Consider the following 19592-nt stretch of genomic DNA (forward strand, 5'->3'; position numbering starts at 1 on the left):
CATGACATCTGTCTATATGCGTGTGCGGACAAAAGATTACTGTTTTGCTTCAGGGACCAGTGGTATTTGCGGCGAAGGCAGTGTGATTCTACCTTGTTCACACGCGGCCCCTGAAATGCTTCCCACTCTGTCATCCGCAAATTCACACCAGCTAGAAAGATCTTGCCCAAATCTCCGAAGCCTGTGTAATAGCAATAGTGAGAGTATTATTTGAAACGTGTTTCCAGCCTGCTCTTCTCACCCACCTGCTCTGAGCTGAGACTCTGCCTTGGGTGAGGCTGGAGGGGTCCAGGGTTGAGCATCACAGAGTACTCGGACTTTGAGGTCAAAGAGACCTGGGTTTGGATGTGGAGCCTCCTTTCTGCTGGCTGTGAGACCTAGGGCCTGTTTCTTAACATCTCTGACCTTTAGAGTCCTTGTCTGTGAAATGGGGGGAAAGGAGGATAATAATAGGGACTTCTATAGGATCCTTGTAAGGATTGAATAGAGCAGAGCTAGGGGCTCAATACATTAACTATTTCCTCTCTTCTATTCTTTATGAAGGCCTTGCTAAAGAGCCTTACTAAAAAGGGCAAGTACTACAGCATCCCCTCATCCACCCAAACTCCGTGAGCTGCCACAGGGCAGAGCCAGTTCCCATCCCTGAGCACCTTCTCCCAGCGCCTGCCTCTCAGATAGCCTCCTGCCTGGCAGCGTCACACTCAAAAGCTGGGTACAGACAGCTCGGAGGCACCTTCCTTCCTGAAGAATCCTTCCTTCCTTCGATTCATGTGCCAAGTGCACATCTCTCTTTTATGGCAGACATCGAAGCTTCTTCTCTTAACCTGAATAGGAGCAGAACTAACTAGGTGAATCTGCTTTGGATCCATACTTGTTTCAGGTCGCAGTTGCAACTCTGACCTTCGCCTCTGCCTTCAGCTAAGAGAGCAGATTTTGGGAATTTGGGAATTTAGAAGCTGGAGGTGAGCTCGCACATTGAAAAGCACTTCCCGATCATGTGCCCAGAACAAGCTGCTTGATTCCTTGACAGCTAGTCTGTCACCTGGAACGGTGGGAGCGACACCCTGGGGACAGAACAAAATCTCCTCCTTTTCATTTTTGTCCTCTTCTCCATAATCATGGTAGAGATTAAAGGAAAAAAAAAAAAAGGCACCCGCTTTCCAATGGCTTTCCTGGGCCTGGCCAGAGTCCAGGCTTCTGAGAATTTCAATTTAATCTGTTGTGGGGACAAAGGATCATTATAAACTAATTAGCACTTCATTGCTGCTTCTGGTGTCTTAATATGTTCAGTGTTTCACTAATGGGAAGAAATGTAACAACCCCAAACAAGTAAACAAACACAATTCCCTGCTGGTCTACCGACTGAGTCAGAGGGTGAAATTAAGATGCTGCGTCCTCTCACGTGCCCACGATTTTTGTCGGGGTGCTCCTGGGCCCAGATACTGTCCCTGCAGCACGTCGATCTTCTCCCGGGTGCACCCCTCCCTCCCTGGCATCTTCTCCTAGGGTTCAGTCCACACACACTGGGCCTTTGCCCCGTCTTTGCTGGCATGCCCCCCTCTGCTCCCCTTGTCTTGCACCTGTTTTTAAATCTCCTGTTACTTTTTGATGCTCGACCTCACACCCACCTCTAGTCCTGCTGTCGTGCTCAGAGGACAGCAGAAATCCCCGATTCAAATACCACCTTTCCTGCCTGCTTGCGGCATGACCTGAGGCTAGTCCCTTAACTTCTGAGTCTCAGTTTCTCCATCTGTTAAATGGGAATATCATCACCGTTTTGAGAGTAATGGTTACTACCATTGCTGTTCCTCCCCCCGCCTCCTCCCCTGGGGAGCATTTGCGAACACTTACTATGTGCTTGCTATTTGCTGAGCACTTAACATGTGTTACAGCACTCGCTGCTTCTCCTGATTGAGCTCATTTCCCAGAAGTACTGTCTGTGTGTCTCGGCACACAGTAGGTTTTCAATAAATGTGCTTCCCCTTTGTGCCCTGATGACGCCCTTTTTTTGTTGCAAGCATAAGGAACCCAGCTTAAGCACAAAGGGGAATTCATGAGACGGTCATGGACACCTCAGGTCCACCCTGCAGGAAGAGCAGGGACGGCGTGCCCTCAGCATTTGCTCTCTGCCTGGCTCTGCTGTTGGCTTCGTTCTCAGTACAGCTGGGTTTCATTGCCCAGCACGACCATGGCCACTGACAGTCCTCAGATTCCCACAAGCTGGAGCTCTGACCACAGGGACAGTGGGTCTCTTTCCCTGGCTCTCGTTGGACCGCCCCAGTCCTGTTCCTCCAGCTCTCTTGGGTCTCTTGACAGTGGCCAGGAAGCAGGAGACGTATGACAGTCCTGACCACCAGAGAGCTGCTCCCAGGGCATTCGGAGCTCCTGTGAGTCGTCCCCAGACACTCCGGGTAGTGACAGTCTCCTCTGCATCACTTCTGGCCTTCGCCTGGCCCTGTTCCAGAGCCACGTGGCTAAAAGTGGCCTCCCACTGAGCCTGTCGGGATTGGGCCTGGGCAAGGCCTGGAGGCCACAGAGAGGGAGCCCTCTCAGCTAGACACCTGCCTCGATGGCCAATATCAGAGCTGGGGGAGGCCTGGGCCCTGCTACAGAGGGGCCTCAGACCCAGCTGGAGAACACACCAGCCCCTCCCCAGGCCCCAATGCAGCCTGCTTATGCAGGGCCTGACAAGACGGCCAAGACGGTTTTGTGGCTGACTCTTTGAAGAGAGGCATAGGTGTATATTAATACCCAGTTCAACAGAAAAGAATAACCCTAACTACCTTGTACCGAGCCTTCTCTGGGCCAGGCCCTGTGCTCACTGCTTTCCGTGCATTGTCCGATTTCATCTCATAGCCATTCTGTGAGGCAGGGACTATTGGTATCCCCACGTGGTATCCCCATGTGTCTGGAGATAGCTCCCAGGTGTTAAAGGACCCTCCCATGCACTGGAGTATGTGGTGGGGCTGGGATTCATATCCGGCTCTTTCTGATTCAAGAGCACACCTTGACAAACACTCATCACAGGAGAAGAAGAGAGGGCTTCGTGTCCAGCCCTTTATGTGGCTTCACTCCATTTCCATAGCCACCCGTGAGGCAGACCTGTAATTATTCCCATTCTACAGATGGGGAAACTGGGGCTCAGGGAGGTTATCGCCCGTGATCATATTGCTTACAGGTGGCAGAGCCAAGACTCACACGCATGTCCTTCCGACTCCAGATTCTGGATACTTAACCACTTCCCCACTGTGGTCTACACTGAAGTGTGTTTTAATAACCTCACGAAGAGGCTAATGGCCTGATTAGCAGAAATCCAGTTAGTGGATTATTACGATGATTTCGTATTATGTGTATTTTGTATGGGGCAAAGTCAGTCTCCTACAAAAAGTAGGTTTTCTTACCATTTACAGTGCCTATTTTTAGAAAGCCTGATCCTGTGTTAGAGAGCAGAGGGTTATTTTTATCTGACTGGCATGGGTCCCTGGTGGCCTCCCGAGTTTTTATGGAAGCAATTAGCGTTGGCGGCGTACCTGCACTTATCCCGGATTTTGGCTCTGGTCATATGCAGATCTCACGTTTCGGGCGAAGCTGCTCTGCTGGGGAGGACTGTGGGTTCAGCACCAGGAGCCCTCCCTCCCTCCCTCCCTCAGGAGAGCCGTGTTCCCCAAAGACTGCAGACAGATTGCCAAGTGCCTGCCCTGTCATCAGCGAGAGAGTGTCACTGTCATTAGGGCGGGTGCCCTGCACCACCAGATTCCACATGGAAATGGAATTTTTCGTTTTCAGCTTCATTTTCGAGGGAATTTTGCTAACAGGTTTCTAGAGCCCCTGACTGAATGGGTGCTGTGATACCCTGCAGAGGTCCGTGGGGCCAGGCGTGAGCGCCTTCTAACGGTGATGTTTCTGTTGCTCTTTTAGTGCTCTGGAGGCAGCAGTTTCTCTTGGGGGCGAAGACTTGACCCCGTTCTATGGTCTGGTGCCTGGTGGCAGGGAAGGAAAATTCTACAGGGTAATTGTCCTCAGAGTAAACACTTGCTGGTAACATCTAGTTAAGTTCGTAAAAGAGATGTGCCTGGGGTGAACCTTCTCGCTTTTTTCCAAAGCTCTTTTTCCCACTGAGCTCAAAAATGTACTTTCTAGAAAATGTCCTTGGAGTCCTAATGGATGCTTCAGACTGAAGCCAAAATGTGTGTTGTGTTTCCATTTTATTTCCACGTAGGAGCTGGAAGACTATTTTTACTATTCTCAGCTCCGTAGTCAAGGTATTGATACAATGGAGACCAGGAAGGTGTCGGAACACATTTGCCTGTCAGAGCTTCCTTTTGTCATGAGAGCAATTGGCTTTTACCCATCGGAAGAAAAGGTAGGTAGAAGGAAAACAAGAACAGCAGTGGGATCTGTTATTTATGAAAATGACCTCTGGGGGCAATAATTATAGGTCAAGGTAAAAATTTAACGTTATTCTCACATAAATGGATCAGAAAGAATATTCTGGGCATACCAGACACGCTCCTTAGAAACAGACGTACCATAAAGATATACCTGAAAGTCTTATTCCTTATCGGAGTCTGACACTGGTAAGAGCTTGGTTTTGGAATTAGACAGACTGGCCTTCACTGAGCTCAAGGAGGTGACGCCTGTGAAGCCCCAGGGTGCAAGCCCAGGAGCATAGGGAAGGCCCAGTGAATGGTCATTATCGGGGTGATTTTCAGTGCTTAGTTGCTGTTCACTGGCCTGTGTGAATGGGGCACCGCTGGGAGGTGGGTGTTCATCCTGGGCTGTGGGGCTCAGAAGAAGCCCTCGGTCCTAATGACCCTCACAAAACATGCCCAGCTGTAAGGGGCTCCCAGGGACCAAAAGCACTGCAGGGAAAATGGTCTTCCTAGAGACCGTGGTTCACAATGCAATTGACTGGGTTTTCCTTCAGATGCGAAATGTTTAACACATTTTCATTGTGGAAAGTTTGGAAAAGGTACACAAGTGAAATGAAGAACATAATTACTTATAATCCCACTACACAGATGTAACAGTTATATAAAATTTTAAAAAACTAATTGGTACCATGTTGAATATGTATTTTTATCCTATATTTCCACTTGATGTTATAACCATTTTGCATTTATTAATAATTCTCTGAAAACATGATTTTTTAAAAAGATTATTTATTTGAAAGAGAGAGCAGAGCAAGAGAGAGAGAGCATGATTGGGGGGGGCACAGGAAGAAACAGGCTCCCCACCGTGTAGGGAGCCTGACTCGGGGCTCAATCCCAAGACCCTGGGATCATGACCTGTGCCGAAGTCAGACGCTTAACCAACTGAGCCACCTAGGTGCCCCCGAAAACATGATTTTTAAAGGACATATCTTAATTTTATAACTTTTTCTGATTTAGAAAATAGAACTATAAAACAGAAATAGAAATTACTCAGAGATAATCACTGTTAACATTTTGGTGGACTTCCTTCTATTGTTTTATATATGGATATAGATACATCTATATTTTTAAATAAAAAATTGGCATTATATGGCATACATGTGTATATGTCCATGTATATCAACAGTTTACAGAGTATATGTATATATATGCACATAGATGTATGGATTTGTGCGTGTATATAGGTACATGTGTGTATACGTGTTTATATGTATATATTTATACCAACATTCTCAGTAACTATTGTTTTGTGAGCATGGTGGTAAAAATACACTTTTTTCCCCAGCTTTATTAAGATATAATTGACATACAACCTTATATAGTTTAAGGTGTACGGTGTAGTGATTTTATATATGTATTGTTGCAAAATGATTACCACAATAAGGTTAGTTAACATATCCATCATCTCACATAGTTAAAATTTTTTGTGTGTGGTGAGAACTTTTATTTATTTATTTTTCTTTTTTCAAGTTTTTATTTAAATTCTAGTTAGTTAACATATAGTATAATATGGGCTTCAGGAGTAGAATTCAGTGATTCATCACTTACATACACCACCCAGTGCTCATCACCATAGGTGCCCTCCTTGATGCCCATCACCTGTCTAGTGCATCCCCCACCCACCTCTCTCCAGCAACCCTCAGTTTGTTCTCTGTTGTTAAGAGTCTCTTATGGTTTATTTCCCTCTCTCTCTCTCTCTTTTTTTCCTTCCCATATGTTCATCTGTTTTGTTTCTTCGACATATGAGTGAGATCATAAGGTATTTGTCTTTCTCTGATTGACTTATTTCACTTAGCATAGTATACTGTAACTCCATCCATGTCATTGCAAATGGCAAGATTTCATTCTTTTTGATGGTTGAGTTATATTCCATTGTGTATACGTACCGTATCTTCTTTATCCATTAGTCAGTCAGTGGACATTTGGGCTCTTGGTGAGAACTTCTACAATCTACCTTCTAGCAGCTTTCAAATATACAATACAGTATTGTTAACTATAGTCACCATGCTGTACATAATATTCTCCAGGACTTTTTCATCTTGTAACTGGAAGTTTGTACCCTGGCAACCACTGTCTGTTTTCTGTTTCTGAGTTTGGGGTTTTTTTTCGATTCCACATACATGTCTTTCTTTCTCTGACTTATTTCACTTAGCGTGATGCCCTCAAGTTTCCTTCATGTTGTCCTAAGTGGCAGGATTTCTTTCTTTTTTTGGCTGCATAATACTCCGTTATATAAACATAAGTCACATTTTCTGTATTTATTCCCACCAACACTGCATGAGGGTCCCTTTTTCCCCACATCCTCACCAGCACTTACCTCTTGCCTTTTTTTTTTAAAGATTTTATTTATTTATTTGAGAGAGAGAAAGAGAGAGAGAGAGAGCATGAGAGGGGAGAAGGTCAGAGGGAGAAGCAGATTCCCTGCTGAGCAGGGAGCCCGATGTGGGACTTGATCCCGGGACTCCAGGATCATGACCTGAGCCGAAGGCAGTCGCTTAACCAACTGAGCCACCCAGGCTCCCTACCTCTTGCCTTTGAGGAGAGCAGTTCTGACCAGTGGGAGGCGAAAGTTCATTACAACTTTGACTTGCATTTCCCAGAAGATGAGTCATGCTGAGTACCTTTTCACGTTTGACTATCTTTTTTGGGAAAATGCTTATTCAGGTCTTTGGCCCAGTTTTAAATTGTTTTTTTGTTTTTGTTTTTGTTTTTTGCTATTGGGTTGTATTAGTTCCCTATATATTTTAGATAGTAACCCCTTATCAGATATGTGGTTTGCAAAAAAAATTTTTTTAAAGATTTTATTTATTTGTCAGAGAGAGAGAGAGCACAAGCCGGGGGAGCGGCAGGCAGAGGGAGAAGCAGGTTCCCGCTGAGCAGGGAGCCCGATGCGGGGCTCGATCCCAGGACTCCAGGACCATGACCTGAGCCGAAGGCAGACACTCAACTGACTTAGCCACCCAGCCACCCCGCAAATATCTTCTCTCATTCCATAGGTCACCTTTTCATTTTGTTAATTCCCTATTGCTGTGCAGAAGCTTTTCGGTTTGATGTAGATGACATGCTTTCACGGGCTCTGTACTTAATTGAACCAGCCCCCAGCTGACAGACACACAGATTGTCTGAAGTGTTTGTCTGTCTGAGACATGGCTGTGAGGAGCATCTTTGTGTCTAGTTTTTGCATACTCCTCTGATTATTTTCCAGTCTCCGAGTCCTAGAAATAGAATTACTGGGTCAGAGAATAGGAACTTCAAGGCTCTGCTGCCAAACAGCTTTCCCAAAATGTCACATTTCGCAGGCCACCATCAGGCATACAGAAGGCCTGAAACCCAGCGGAGCTGTGGTACCCACATTGCTGGCTGGCTGGCTGCATTTTAGGGAAGTAAGCTGTGGTCCCCGTTATTTCTCCTGGCCCACCTAGAACCACCTGTTTTTGTGTACTCTGGGTATGACCGGAAGGTGACTTTTATTCTCCAAATAGCATCTGGAAAAATGAGCTCTGAGAGCCCAGAGACCCATGCAGAGACTTGAATGAGTACCTTAAGCACAGCGGGTATTCTAAGCTCCTCAAAAGGTCTTTTGACCAATGTACATTTTGTAAAAGTACATGCCCAGAAATGGAAGCGACTATGGAGAAAGTTTGTGCAACCCACATAAAAGTGTTCCTGAGAGCTGTATTTCCAAAGCATGTTCCTTAGAGCGGCCAGCTCCCAAACCAGCAAACTACATCAGAAGTACCTGGAGCACTTACTAAAAGAACAGATTCCTGGGCCCATCCTGGACCAAGCCAGTCAGAATATCCAAGTAGGGGGCCTGGGAGTCTGCATTTTCCCCCCTCCCCGGGTTGCAAACCCCTGCCTTGGAACAGTGGCCCCATGAGGTATTTACTAGGGCCACTAATGCTCAAGGAAGGATTAGACAAAGAGAAATAGGATTATTAGTCAGGACTCTCCTTTGGTTACAGGTTACCGAAACCTAATGCAAACTAGTTTTTGGTTCACAGGATTTCGAGTCTAGAGATAGAGGTAAAGCCCAGTATGACCTAATCTAGGCCCTCACGCTGCTGCCAGGAAGCGTCCTTCTCCCCGAGTCTCTCCTTCCTCCCTGTTGCCTTCCTTCTCATTGGATCCCTGGGCGCATGTTCGGCAGGCACAACTCCAGAGCCCCGGTCACTGCCCCCAACCTCCTTGCCATTGTCCTCGGGGCAGCTGCTACTCAGGTTGGCCACGCCTGGATGCTCCCATGCTCCCCCCGGAATCAGAGGCAGGGTCAGCCACCTTGACCCCGAGGACTCTGGGGCAGCAGGAGTGGGCTCCAAATGGAATTCTGCATAGGGAGAAAATGGGTCCACGATTCTGAGGCTTTAGGAGGTCACTGGACATTGGGAGTCTTGAAGTGAGGTGTATACATTTGGGACAACATTCCCCCAACTGGACTGATTGTGGAAACCTCTTTCTCATTTCACTTTGGAAATACTGCTTTGACTTCTCACCAGCATTCCCCGCCCCCCACTGCATTTCATCTTCTTTATTGTGTCTATAGTTCATCTTCTCCTTTTTTTCCCCAAACATTGATCTTAAGTTAATCCCCAGCTTCTTGGGGTGACTGGCTGGCCTAACTTCCAGACTGAGGAAGGGGAAAAAAGCCTATGTTGGTAAGAAGTGCAGGGACCCAGAACCTGTCTGATCTAGCTGCTCCCTCGGCAAGTCATTTCAACTATAGTCTGGGTTCCCGTGACCTCATTTATCAGAGGAGGCTGGCAGCAGCTCGCACCTCTAGCGATGTCACGAGGGTCCAAGGAGCACCCCACCTCGCATCACACAGAGTCGGTACTTAGTAGCCCCTCTTCTCACTTTAGTATTTCCTGTCAGAGGTGATGACACGGCCCCTCTTCTACTTTATTTAACTTTTTATCTTGGAAAATTCCAAACATGGACAACAGCAGAGAAAATAGTGTAATAAACTGTTGCGTACCCATCAGTCAACTTGAACAATGATCAGCTCCTGTTACATCCAGACCCACCAACTTCCTCTCCACCCTTGGCCTGTTCTGAAGCAGGTCCCACACACTCTTACTTCACAGGGAGGCCTCTGGAACTGAGGCGTCCCTTACTCTGTCGTCTAGCCGGGGAGAGGGTCATCTTCCACCCCCTGGGGGCGTCTCAGGTTCACTGTCACACATGTCCTGTGCGCAGGCATCAGATGTCTCTCTGAAGACCGTAGATTCCAGCCGTCCACGTAGGGAGGCAGCGCCCCCCAGGTCAGGGGGCTCTGGGGCAAACCCTGCCTGGAACCACTTGTCATCCATGCGATTTGGTCCAGTTCCTGGACTTCTCCAAGTCTCTGTTTCCTCATCTGTAAAGTGGGAATAGTAATAGCACCCAACTCCTGGGGTGACTGAAGAGTAAATGAGCGTCTGTTTAGCACAGGACATGGCCGTGTCAAATGTTTGGAAAATACCATCCAGTATCATTGTTTTCATCATCGTGTCCTCATCTCTGGACCTGTTGATTGTAAAAGGCTTTTAGGCGAATGTTCCTCTGTGTCGTTCTCTGTTCACAATTTCCTTTCTAAAACCAGTCCATTATTTCCTTGACTCATCTGGTGAAGACACTTTGCATAAGTGACTGAAAGTCACTTCCCTTCCCCTTCCCCTTCCTTCCTTCCTTCCTTCCTTCTTTCTTTTTTTTCTTTCTTTCTTTCTTTTTCTTTTCTTCTCTTTCTTTTCTTTCTTTCCTGTGCACCCAGTGTAGGGCTTGAATTCACAACCCTGAGATCAAGAGTCACATGCTCTGCCAACAACCAGCCAGGCACCCCTCCTTCAGGAGTCTTGATTTTCAGCCCTAAGCTCATATAAATGTGTCCTCCCCTGCAGTCCTGCTTGGCTGGCAAGGGAATTCTGAGTGTTTAGCCCCTGTGACCATCACTACCTGGCATGTGAAGTGCTACAGACAGAGGGTGGGCGCAGAGTGACCATCCTTTTCCTGCTTCCTATAGAAGCAAGCATGTGCAATCCCTGAAGGCATACTCAGTTACCCAGTCATTGGCAAAATATAATAAAACCCAACAACCTCTCCAGGTCTTGCTGATGAGTAAAATGTACCCAGAAAAAAAATGTTAGTCTGCAGCAAATGTTATAAAGTGGCATTGAGCCTTAGGTTACAAACAAAAAGAAATTAAAATGGCGATTGTAAGGTTTTCACTGGCTATGGGAGACATCTCTCCTCACTGTTACAAAGGAGAGTTTCAGTGCCCTCCTGGAAGGTCTTCATAAATCCCTTGGCCTCCAGGGTTTTCAATCCACCTAAAAAAACACGCTCACTCTTTGGAGATGTTTTCCGAAGGCCCCTGTCCCAGATGTGGCCACATCAGTGTTCAGACTTCACAAGTTGATGAGTCAGTTTCTATCTGACGCTGCACAGGGAAAACTTTTTGGTCTCTGGTTTTCACATCAGATTTATAGGGATTTCAATAAATATGTTTTCAGGGCTTTGAAACTTTTAAATCCAGGCTTTGTCGTGGTTAATGAAACATTTCCTATTAAGATGCAGCTGTTCCCCCGCCCCCAAGAAGCTGCATGAAGAAGGACATGGAACTAATAGAGTCCTTCAACACTTGGTTACATAAAAGATGCAGTCACAGAGATTCAAACCAGTGCCCCCCGCCCACCCAGGCTGTACATTATTTATATTTCTCTTACGTCATTTTAACTGCCTAGGGGATTTGAATCTAGTCAGTGTGGTAAATTGAAGCCAAATTATACAAGAATATAGCCCTCCCCGAAGAATTCCTAACCCTTCCCATTCTTTGCAGAACACTGAACTTGGGCATAACAGCCAAAGTGTGGTCAGGGAGGGCCTACTCTTCTTACAGATCTTCATTTTTTTAAAGGAAAGGTTTACACGGTTTCTAATGTTTTAGAAGGAACCAAAACTTCGGTGTCACAGTTTTCTACAGCTGAGTTCACATAGGACAAAATTTCGTCTTCTAGCTTCATCATTTTCTTTTCCTGCAGGACTTTGGAGTATTGTGTTGGGGCATTGCCCATGTGTCACATGTGTTCCCTGCTTACTTGTGGCTATGTTTCTATTTAGCTTGCAGAGCAATCATTGTTTAATGCTGATAGGTTTTTGCGGTGAATTAATAGTCGTGTCACCATTTAGTTCTATAAATGTAAGCAGAGAGGTGTGTGCCTGGCAAGTGCTCACATAATGGACACTCAGCAAATGTTGGTCAGATGAGTGAATGAATGAATGAATGAATGATGGTCTTTGGTCATATCTGGCACAAAGACAGCAAGGAAAGTAGAATCCCTGACATTATTATTTGATCTCAGAGTAATTAATAGTAGCCCTAAAGTTTGTTTTGTTTTTTTTTTTAAAGATTTTATTTATTCATTTGAGAGAGAGAATGGGAGAGAGAGCACGAGAGGGGGGAGGGTCAGAGGGAGAAGCAGACTCCCTGCTGAGCAGGGAGCCCGATGCGGGACTCGATCCCGGGACTCCAGGATCATGACCTGAGCCGAAGGCAGTCGCTTAACCAACTGAGCCACCCAGGCGCCCTAGCCCTAAAGTTTTTAATAGATTCAGGAACTTTAGTGTTATTTAGGAATATTTGGAGAGCAATAAACAATCACTTAACTTCTTTAAAAAAAATTTTTGGTAAAGTTTCTATTTATTTATGTGACACAGAGAGAGAGCACAAGCAGGGGAGGCGGCAGGCAGAGGGAGAGAGAGAAGCAGACTCCCCACTGAGCAGGGAGCCCAATGGGGGGCTCGATCCCAGGACCCTGGGGTCATGACCATGACCTCAGACGTTCAACGACTGAGCCACCCAGGTGCCCCATCACTTAACTTTTAAATGTGCATATCTTTGGGCCCACCAAATGTACTTTTAGGAGTATACCCTACAGAAAAACTCACGCAAGTGTACCGTGATGTGCATATGGAAAGGACAATTACTGCAGCATATTTTCCAGATAATGAAAAATTAAAACAACCCTAATGTCCGTTGATAAGAGATGGGATAAATAAAATAAGGCACACCTCCACTTAGTAGTCATTAAAAAGTGAAATTGACCAACGTTTCTTGACTCAAAAAGCAGGTAGAGGTTTTGTTATTAAAGGGAAAAGGACAAGTTGCAAAACAATATGTAAAGCATGAGCTCGTTTCATTAATAATAATTTAGGTACTCATACATGCTTAGCAAAATTCTGAAAGACCATGCCCCAAATGCTTAACGACATTGACTTCTGAATGGTGGGATTTGGGATAACTTTTTTTTTAAAGATTTTATTTATTCATTTATTTGAGAGAGGGAGAGAGAGAGAGCACATGAGAGGGGGGAAGGTCACAGGGAGAAGCACACTCCCCGCCGAGCAGGGAGCCTGATGTGGGACTCGATTCCGGGACTCCAGGATCATGACCTGAGCCGAAGGCAGTCGCTTAACCAACTGAGCCACCCAGGCGCCCTGGGATAACTTTTACTTCCTACTTTGTACGTGTAACCCCGTGTCAGCAGGGACCTCTGGTACCAGCTGGAACCTGGCTCTGGTCCATGCCAGTCAGAGTTTTGGGGCTACCCTGGGGGCTCCCGTGTGTGTGTGTGTGTGTGTGCAGACTCTGTCTACCCCATGTCATTCCAGACCTCACACTCAGCTCATTCCTCAGTTTCCACAAAACCACAAAGCCCACTCACGCAAGACAACTTTCTTGAAAATTTGGGAATGATCAGAAAGAGACACATAACTGCATTTCACAGCAATTTACCTAAAACTCCTTTTAGACCTTTCTCCCAGTCCTGATGATCACCCTGACAGGGGCTTCCTTGCTGGCCTTCATCTCATGCAGGACTCAGTGCTCTGCCCCCCCCTCTTTCCTGGCATACCCCCAGGAACTCCACATTCTCCCTGTTAGCCATGGTAGTTTGGCTCTTCTTAGCTTCTGTTTCCAAACCTGCAATATAAGCCCATCTCGAGGGTCCTTAAATGAAAAATGTCCCATTTAGTGGTTTCCATCCTCCTTAGAAGATAGTTGTGGTTATATGGGGAGGGGGGCTCATAATAGACATTTCTGTAATATTCTAATTTTTCTTAGCTACAAGCATGTGGCTTGCATTGCTTTTGTATCTAGAACAAAACCCAGAAAGATAAACAAACAAATCCTCCCAAAGCCGTTTGTGCTAATCTTGTGGCTAAACCATGGTCCCAGCTGGGATGGAGGGCCCATGGCCAAGCAGTGCAGTGTTCCCCATACAAGGAGGAGAAATCTGAGCCAGTGGTCGTGGGCACAGCGTCTGCCCCGATAAAGACCCCATGGGAATTTGGAGATTTGCATGTTGAAAAGAAGCCCTCAGTATGTCGGATTTGCTCTGAAACAGGAATATCAGGAGTTATTTCTGTGGCCCACTGTTTTAGGGAGGCCTTTCTGGTCAGCTGAGAGCCCCTACACCAGTGAGCAGTGTGTCCCCCTGCAGAGAGATCAGGGCAAGACAAAACGATTTCTGTTGTTCACACTGTAATGCATTTAGAGAAAGAAATCCCGAAATGCCACGCAGTCGCTAAAAAAGAATGCAGGGGACGACAGTACCATAATAACACGAGCACCACTAGCAGCAGCCAGGCCCTTCTCTCTGGGGCTCTCACAGCACACCCAGTTTTATGCCAACCCTGCTGGTGTTTAATCCTCTCGCCAGGGAGATGCTTCTGTGGTCTCCATTTTACAGCTGGGGACGTGAGGCTTCCCGTGTTCTGTTTCTACATGTGCGCTTTAGTGCGAACAAGGAAGAAACCCTGAAAGTCGCAACGTCGAACACTGGTTATTGCTGAGGGGTGGGGCATTATAGAGCATTTTGCTTCTCTTTTTATCTCTTCTCTCTTTATATATCTTTGCTTAATTTTTTATAACAAGCATGTACGAATCTTTGTTGGTTTGATGATTATAACGGGATAGATCATAGTGATGGTAGAAAATATATTTTAAAAAATACTAGTGTTACTTGCTTTGCTACTTGCCTTTGCCATGGTTTCACCTCCTATTATTTTTCTTTCTTTTTGACAACTTTACTGAGATACATCACCCACCATACAGTTCATGCATTTGAAATGGCTTTTAGTTTGTTCACAGAGCTGTGCAGCCATCAGGACTGTCTAATCCCAGAGCATGTTTAACCAACTGAGCCACCCAGGCGCCCTCCCAGAGCATGTTTATCACCCTAAAAAGAAACCCCACGCCCATTAGTGCACTTAATACGGTGACCCCTTAGTAGTCCACTCCCCACCCCCACCCCCCAGCTCCGGGCACCCACCAGTCTCCTTGCTGCCTCTGTGGATTTGCCTGTTCTGGACATTTCATGTCGATGGAATCATGCACTACGTGGTCTTTTGTGACCGGCTTCTCTCTCGGAGCATCGCGTTTGCAAGGTGCAGGTGTCCGCGCCTCCTTCCTCTTTATAACTGAATAATATTCTGTTCATTCATGTGGATATGCCACATTTTATTTTTTCGTTGATCAAATGGACATTTGGGTTGTTTCCACATTTTGGCTGTTATGGATAATACCGCTATGAATATTTGTGTACAGGTTTTTGTGTAGAGCTGTGTTTTAATTTCTCTTGGCCTATGTGCGTACCTAGGGGTAGAATTGCTGTACTAGTAACTCCCGTGTTCGAAGAACTGTCAGATTGGTTTCTATTTACTATTTCTTTTTTTTTTTAGTAGATTTTTTTTTTTTTTTTTATGTGACAGAGAGAGACACAGCGAGAGAGGGAACACAAGCAGGGGGAGTGGGAGAGGGAGAAGCAGGCTTCCCGTGGAGCACGGAGCCCGATGTGGGGCTCGATCCCAGGACCCTGGGATCATGACCTGAGCCGAAGGCAGACGCTTAACCATCTGAGCCACCCAGGCGCCCCTCTATTTACTATTTCTTAACTTGAACCAGGCCCTCACCCATGTTTCTGGGTGCAGCTACAAGGAAGCAGGACTTTGAAGAGCTGTGAGCGCTTGACTGACAAACCCTTGACTGTGGGTCTGGGACAAGCTGGAGGACTTGCCATTTAGATTTTAAAGCCATTTCCTGGAGTGAGTGCCTGGAAGCGTGACACCGGGGCTCCCATGAGGGCCTGGGGGAAGGTCATCATGAAGGGCCCTGGAATGGGCGGTGTTCTCATTTCTGGGTCAACCTCACCCCAGACAGCAGGGAGAGAGCAAGCACAGGGGCCGAGCCCCAAGGGCTGGCCTGACCCTGCGACTGCGTCCAGCGGGTGTGGCGTGTCCCACTCCTGGAGAAAGGCAGCCGCTATCCAAATATAGTTCCTGGAGGAAGCAGGGAGCAGCTGTGAGTCACGGAGCCAGGCATAAATAGCGGAAGTGTCTCCAGATGTGACTGTGCAGGGAGGCTGCCCGGCCTTGCAACCTGCTCCTCAGCACCCTCCTCCGCTGCCCGGGGCCCCAGGAGAGGGTGCCAGGTGAAGACCAGCTCCTCATCTGCAGGGGACGTTCCAGGGGGCACCCTGTGTTGGGAGGAGGCCAGCATAAGAAGGAGGGAGAGTCCTCCCAGCCTGCAAGCCTATGAAACTAGCACAAGAGAAACCGACCCTCACCAGGAGCCTGCGCATACGCTGAGGAAGGCCTCAGCTCAGATGTAGCATGTTCCTGTCCGCCTCACGGGGAGGTTAGAAAGCATAATTATGAACCACAGTGCTCAGGCCATCAGGGGCTTCCTGCTGCCATGGGGGTGAATGACAGAGGCAGAAGTAAAGCAGTCCTGGGCAAGGGGACCCAACCCACCAGGAACAGGCCCCCCTTCTGTCACGGGGCCCGCACAGCCGTGCCCGCAGAGGCCCAGGTGCCGCATGGCTAAGTGTGTAGAAGTTATAAACCAAGCAACAAGATGTTAAATTAATACCCCGCCTTGACAGTTCTACCTTTAATTTGGGCTCCTTCAAATTCTGGGGCTCCTGGAGTTTTGCACTTGGATGGGCAGCATGAGGAGAGCCAGGCCAGTGACTAAACCTTGTCTCCCCCACCGCCCCCCGCTCCCTCCTTGGCAGCCCTTCAGGCCCGTGGTGGGGAGGGGCACACCACTGGTGAGGGTCCCTCTCAGAGGATGACTTCAGGAGGAGCCCTTGCAGGCCCTAGAAGTGGGCTTGGGTTATTTGGGGGAGGGAGTCCTGGGGTTCAGGGTTCCCAGAGCGTGGTCTATGATAGCATAACATCTAGTGGGCACCTCCTATGGCCCCAAGACTCCTTTGAGGAGGGGGTGGCCAGAGGGGCCCCTGTTGCCTGGATGTCGTGTCAGTGCCAGAGAACACAGCTCTCTACTGGGGATGGTTCCTTCTCAGTTCTATCTGGAAATGCAGGACTACCATCATGAGACTCCTCTGACTTTTCAAGAGAAGTCTGAACACTAGATTTCTATATGAAATCTCCTAATTTTTGAAGTACCACACGAACCAAACAAAGCATGTCAGCAGACTTAGCCCTTGGACTGCCAGTGAGCATCCTCTGACCCGCCGATAGCACTGAGCTCCTCAGTGCCTCAACGGAATCCCAACCCACCAGAACTCTCTCGGGACTTCTCAACAGGGTCAGAAGGGGTGGCAGGCAGAATAATGCCCCCCAAAGGTATCTGTGTCTTAATTCCTGTAACCTGTGAATACACTACCTTACGTAGCAAAAGGATTTTGCAGGTATGATTAAATTAAGGGTCTTGAGATGGGGAGATTATCCTGGATTATCCGGTGGTTCCAGTGTAATCACAAGGGTCTTTATAAGAGGGAGGCAAGAGGTTTGGGGGAGGAGGAGGCATGATAAGGGAAGGAGACGTCAGAGTGTGGGATGAGGCTGCTGGCTTTGAAGGTGGAAGGGCCCTGGGCCAAGGGCTAATGGCACCTCTAGAAGCTGGAAGGGCAACACATGCAGATTCTCCACTAGAGCTTCCAGAAGGAACGCAGCCCCCCCCTACACCTGATGTTAGCTCTTCAGACCCGTTTCAGACTTCTGACCTTGAGAACTAGGAGACCAGCTTGTGTGCTTTAAGCCTACTCCACCTGTCGCCGGTGGTTACAACAGTGACAGGGGCCATGTGCAAGGGGTTGGGGAAGTTTCTTAGGCAGCCCCCGCTCGAGCCCCCTCCTCAACTTGTTCCCCCTCATAGACTGGCTGGATCCTCGCTGGCTGTCCTCCCAGTCCACCCCTTCCATGAAGCCTTCCCAGGCCCACCTCGCTGAGGGCTCCTCCAGCTCTTGGCGTGGAGCGCCTGCCTTTGGCACTGAATATCTGAGAGCCACGGTATCCAAACAGATTAAGCCACTCGAGGGCACTTTAGAAAGTACTGATGCTTGGGCCCGCCCTCCTGAGCAGTTGAATCTAGGGGCAAGGATAGTGATGAAAAGCGCCCCCGGGGGTTCTTCGAGGGCAGCCAGGGCTGAGAACCAAACCACAGTGACAGAACCTTCCTTTTGGTTCACTCTCTCCGTGTACGTTGTCTCTTCACAGGGCCCAGACCAGGGCTTGGCACCTAGCAGGTGTTTAATAAATATTTGCTGACCGAAAAGTCCTAGAGTGCAGGGCTGTTCTTGTCATCATTAAGTGACTTGCCTTCCATTCACCTAGCACGAAACCAAATGTTCGGTAACCGCTAGTAAACTGAACTAAATGAACTAGGGCAGCAAGTGGTTATTCTAAATAAGCCTTTTGTATATTTTAAGAAAAATTCTCCCATGACCTCCCTTGTGCCTGCATTGTGTGCTTTGCTTTGTTTTGTTTCCTTTCTTACTTCTCTGGGCCGCTACAACGCGCCTTTCTACTGAACATCCTAAGCCTGGTCCCGATTCTTTTTGGAACAAGTATCCCCTCTGCCGAAGCTCTGTGGTCTAAGAGCAGTTGTTCTCAAAGAGGTGGCCCCCCAAGCCAGCAGCATTGGCATCACCTGGAGACTTGTTAAGAAAGGCAGAATCTCGCCGCCCCCCTTCCCGACTCACTGGATCAGAAACTCGGGGTGGGACTGGCCGTCTGTTTTAATAAGCCCTCCGAGTCATGTTGACCCCCTGACAAAGCTTGAGAACCCCTGCCTTGAAGCCATGCATCTCAATCCTGGCCGTACATTCAGATCCCCTGAGGAGCTTTTTAAAAATATGACTGCTCATACTCCACCCCAGACGAATGAAATCAGGATCTCTGGGAATGGAGCTTAATGTCCAAAGCTCCTCGAGTGCATCAAATGAAGCCCAGCCTTAGCGGAGGAAGGGCCAGCGTGAGAATGGCAATAAAGGCAGGGCTGAAGCCAAGCAGAGTGCTCTGGGCAGGGCAATGGGAGCCCCCGCTCCTCAGAGTCGGCTTCACACTGGGGCCTGGGGAAGGCTCGCAGCGTTCCATTCTGTCTCCAAGGCTCCTCTCCCAAGCGTGAACTTTGTTTAGACATGTAGCAAAATCTGTCTTTTCAACTAACGCTTGCAAAGGAGGCTCAGGAGAAAAATGTCAATGATGCCAACTCTACGCTTTCTGAGCAGTGATTCTTGATCAGTCCCATGGGAGAAGAGAGTAAGAGGTGAATCACCTGCTCAGTGGTTTGTGCTGAGAATGTTCACTGAGATCTCTGGAACACTCCGGGTATGAGTAACTCCCACTTTTGAGTTCCTTTTTGTTATCTTTGGGTTAGTCTTCTATTTCTGAATTGAGTTAAATCGTGTGTTACATTTATAATTTATATATATCATGTGTATTATTTATGTAATTATAAGTTATAACATATACTTTATATAACTATAAATTATAATTTATATTATAATTACATGTATCATAATTAGCAAAGGTATAGAAAGTATAATAATCATAAGAGTGTTTACTGCTTTTTGAGAGCTTACCGTGTGTTAGGCATTAATGTTTACCACCTTAAATACATCGTTACAGTGAACTTCAAAACTCCCGTTACCCCTTTTTTCAAGGTGAGGAAACTGAGAAGTTCAGATAGAAGAAAATGGGAGAGTCAGGATTTAAACCTAGGTCTGTCATCAATGATCATACATTTAGCCCTAGTCTCTACTGGCTCATAGTAAATAGTAGCACATGTTTATAATACAATTACAATTAATATAGTACAAAATGTAAATAATATGATACTGGATAGTGTTTTATTTATACATAAAATTATACATAATT

General features: G+C 47.1%; 1 protein-coding gene across 1 annotated transcript in view; it reads left to right on the forward strand.

Annotated features, from left to right (window-relative positions):
- CFAP251 (cilia and flagella associated protein 251) overlaps nt 1-19592 on the forward strand; it is a 70256-nt gene that overhangs the window by 40684 nt on the left and 9980 nt on the right. Inside the window, exons 18-19 of the mRNA XM_081802283.1 lie at nt 3919-4009; nt 4220-4363. Of these exons, the coding sequence (XP_081658409.1) occupies nt 3919-4009; nt 4220-4363 (235 nt within the window). The remainder of the gene's footprint in view (nt 1-3918; nt 4010-4219; nt 4364-19592) is intronic.

This window comes from Leptonychotes weddellii, chromosome 13, assembly GCF_054177405.1.
Source record: "Leptonychotes weddellii isolate Sample4059 chromosome 13, ASM5417740v2, whole genome shotgun sequence".
Classification (NCBI taxonomy): Eukaryota; Metazoa; Chordata; class Mammalia; order Carnivora; family Phocidae; genus Leptonychotes; species Leptonychotes weddellii.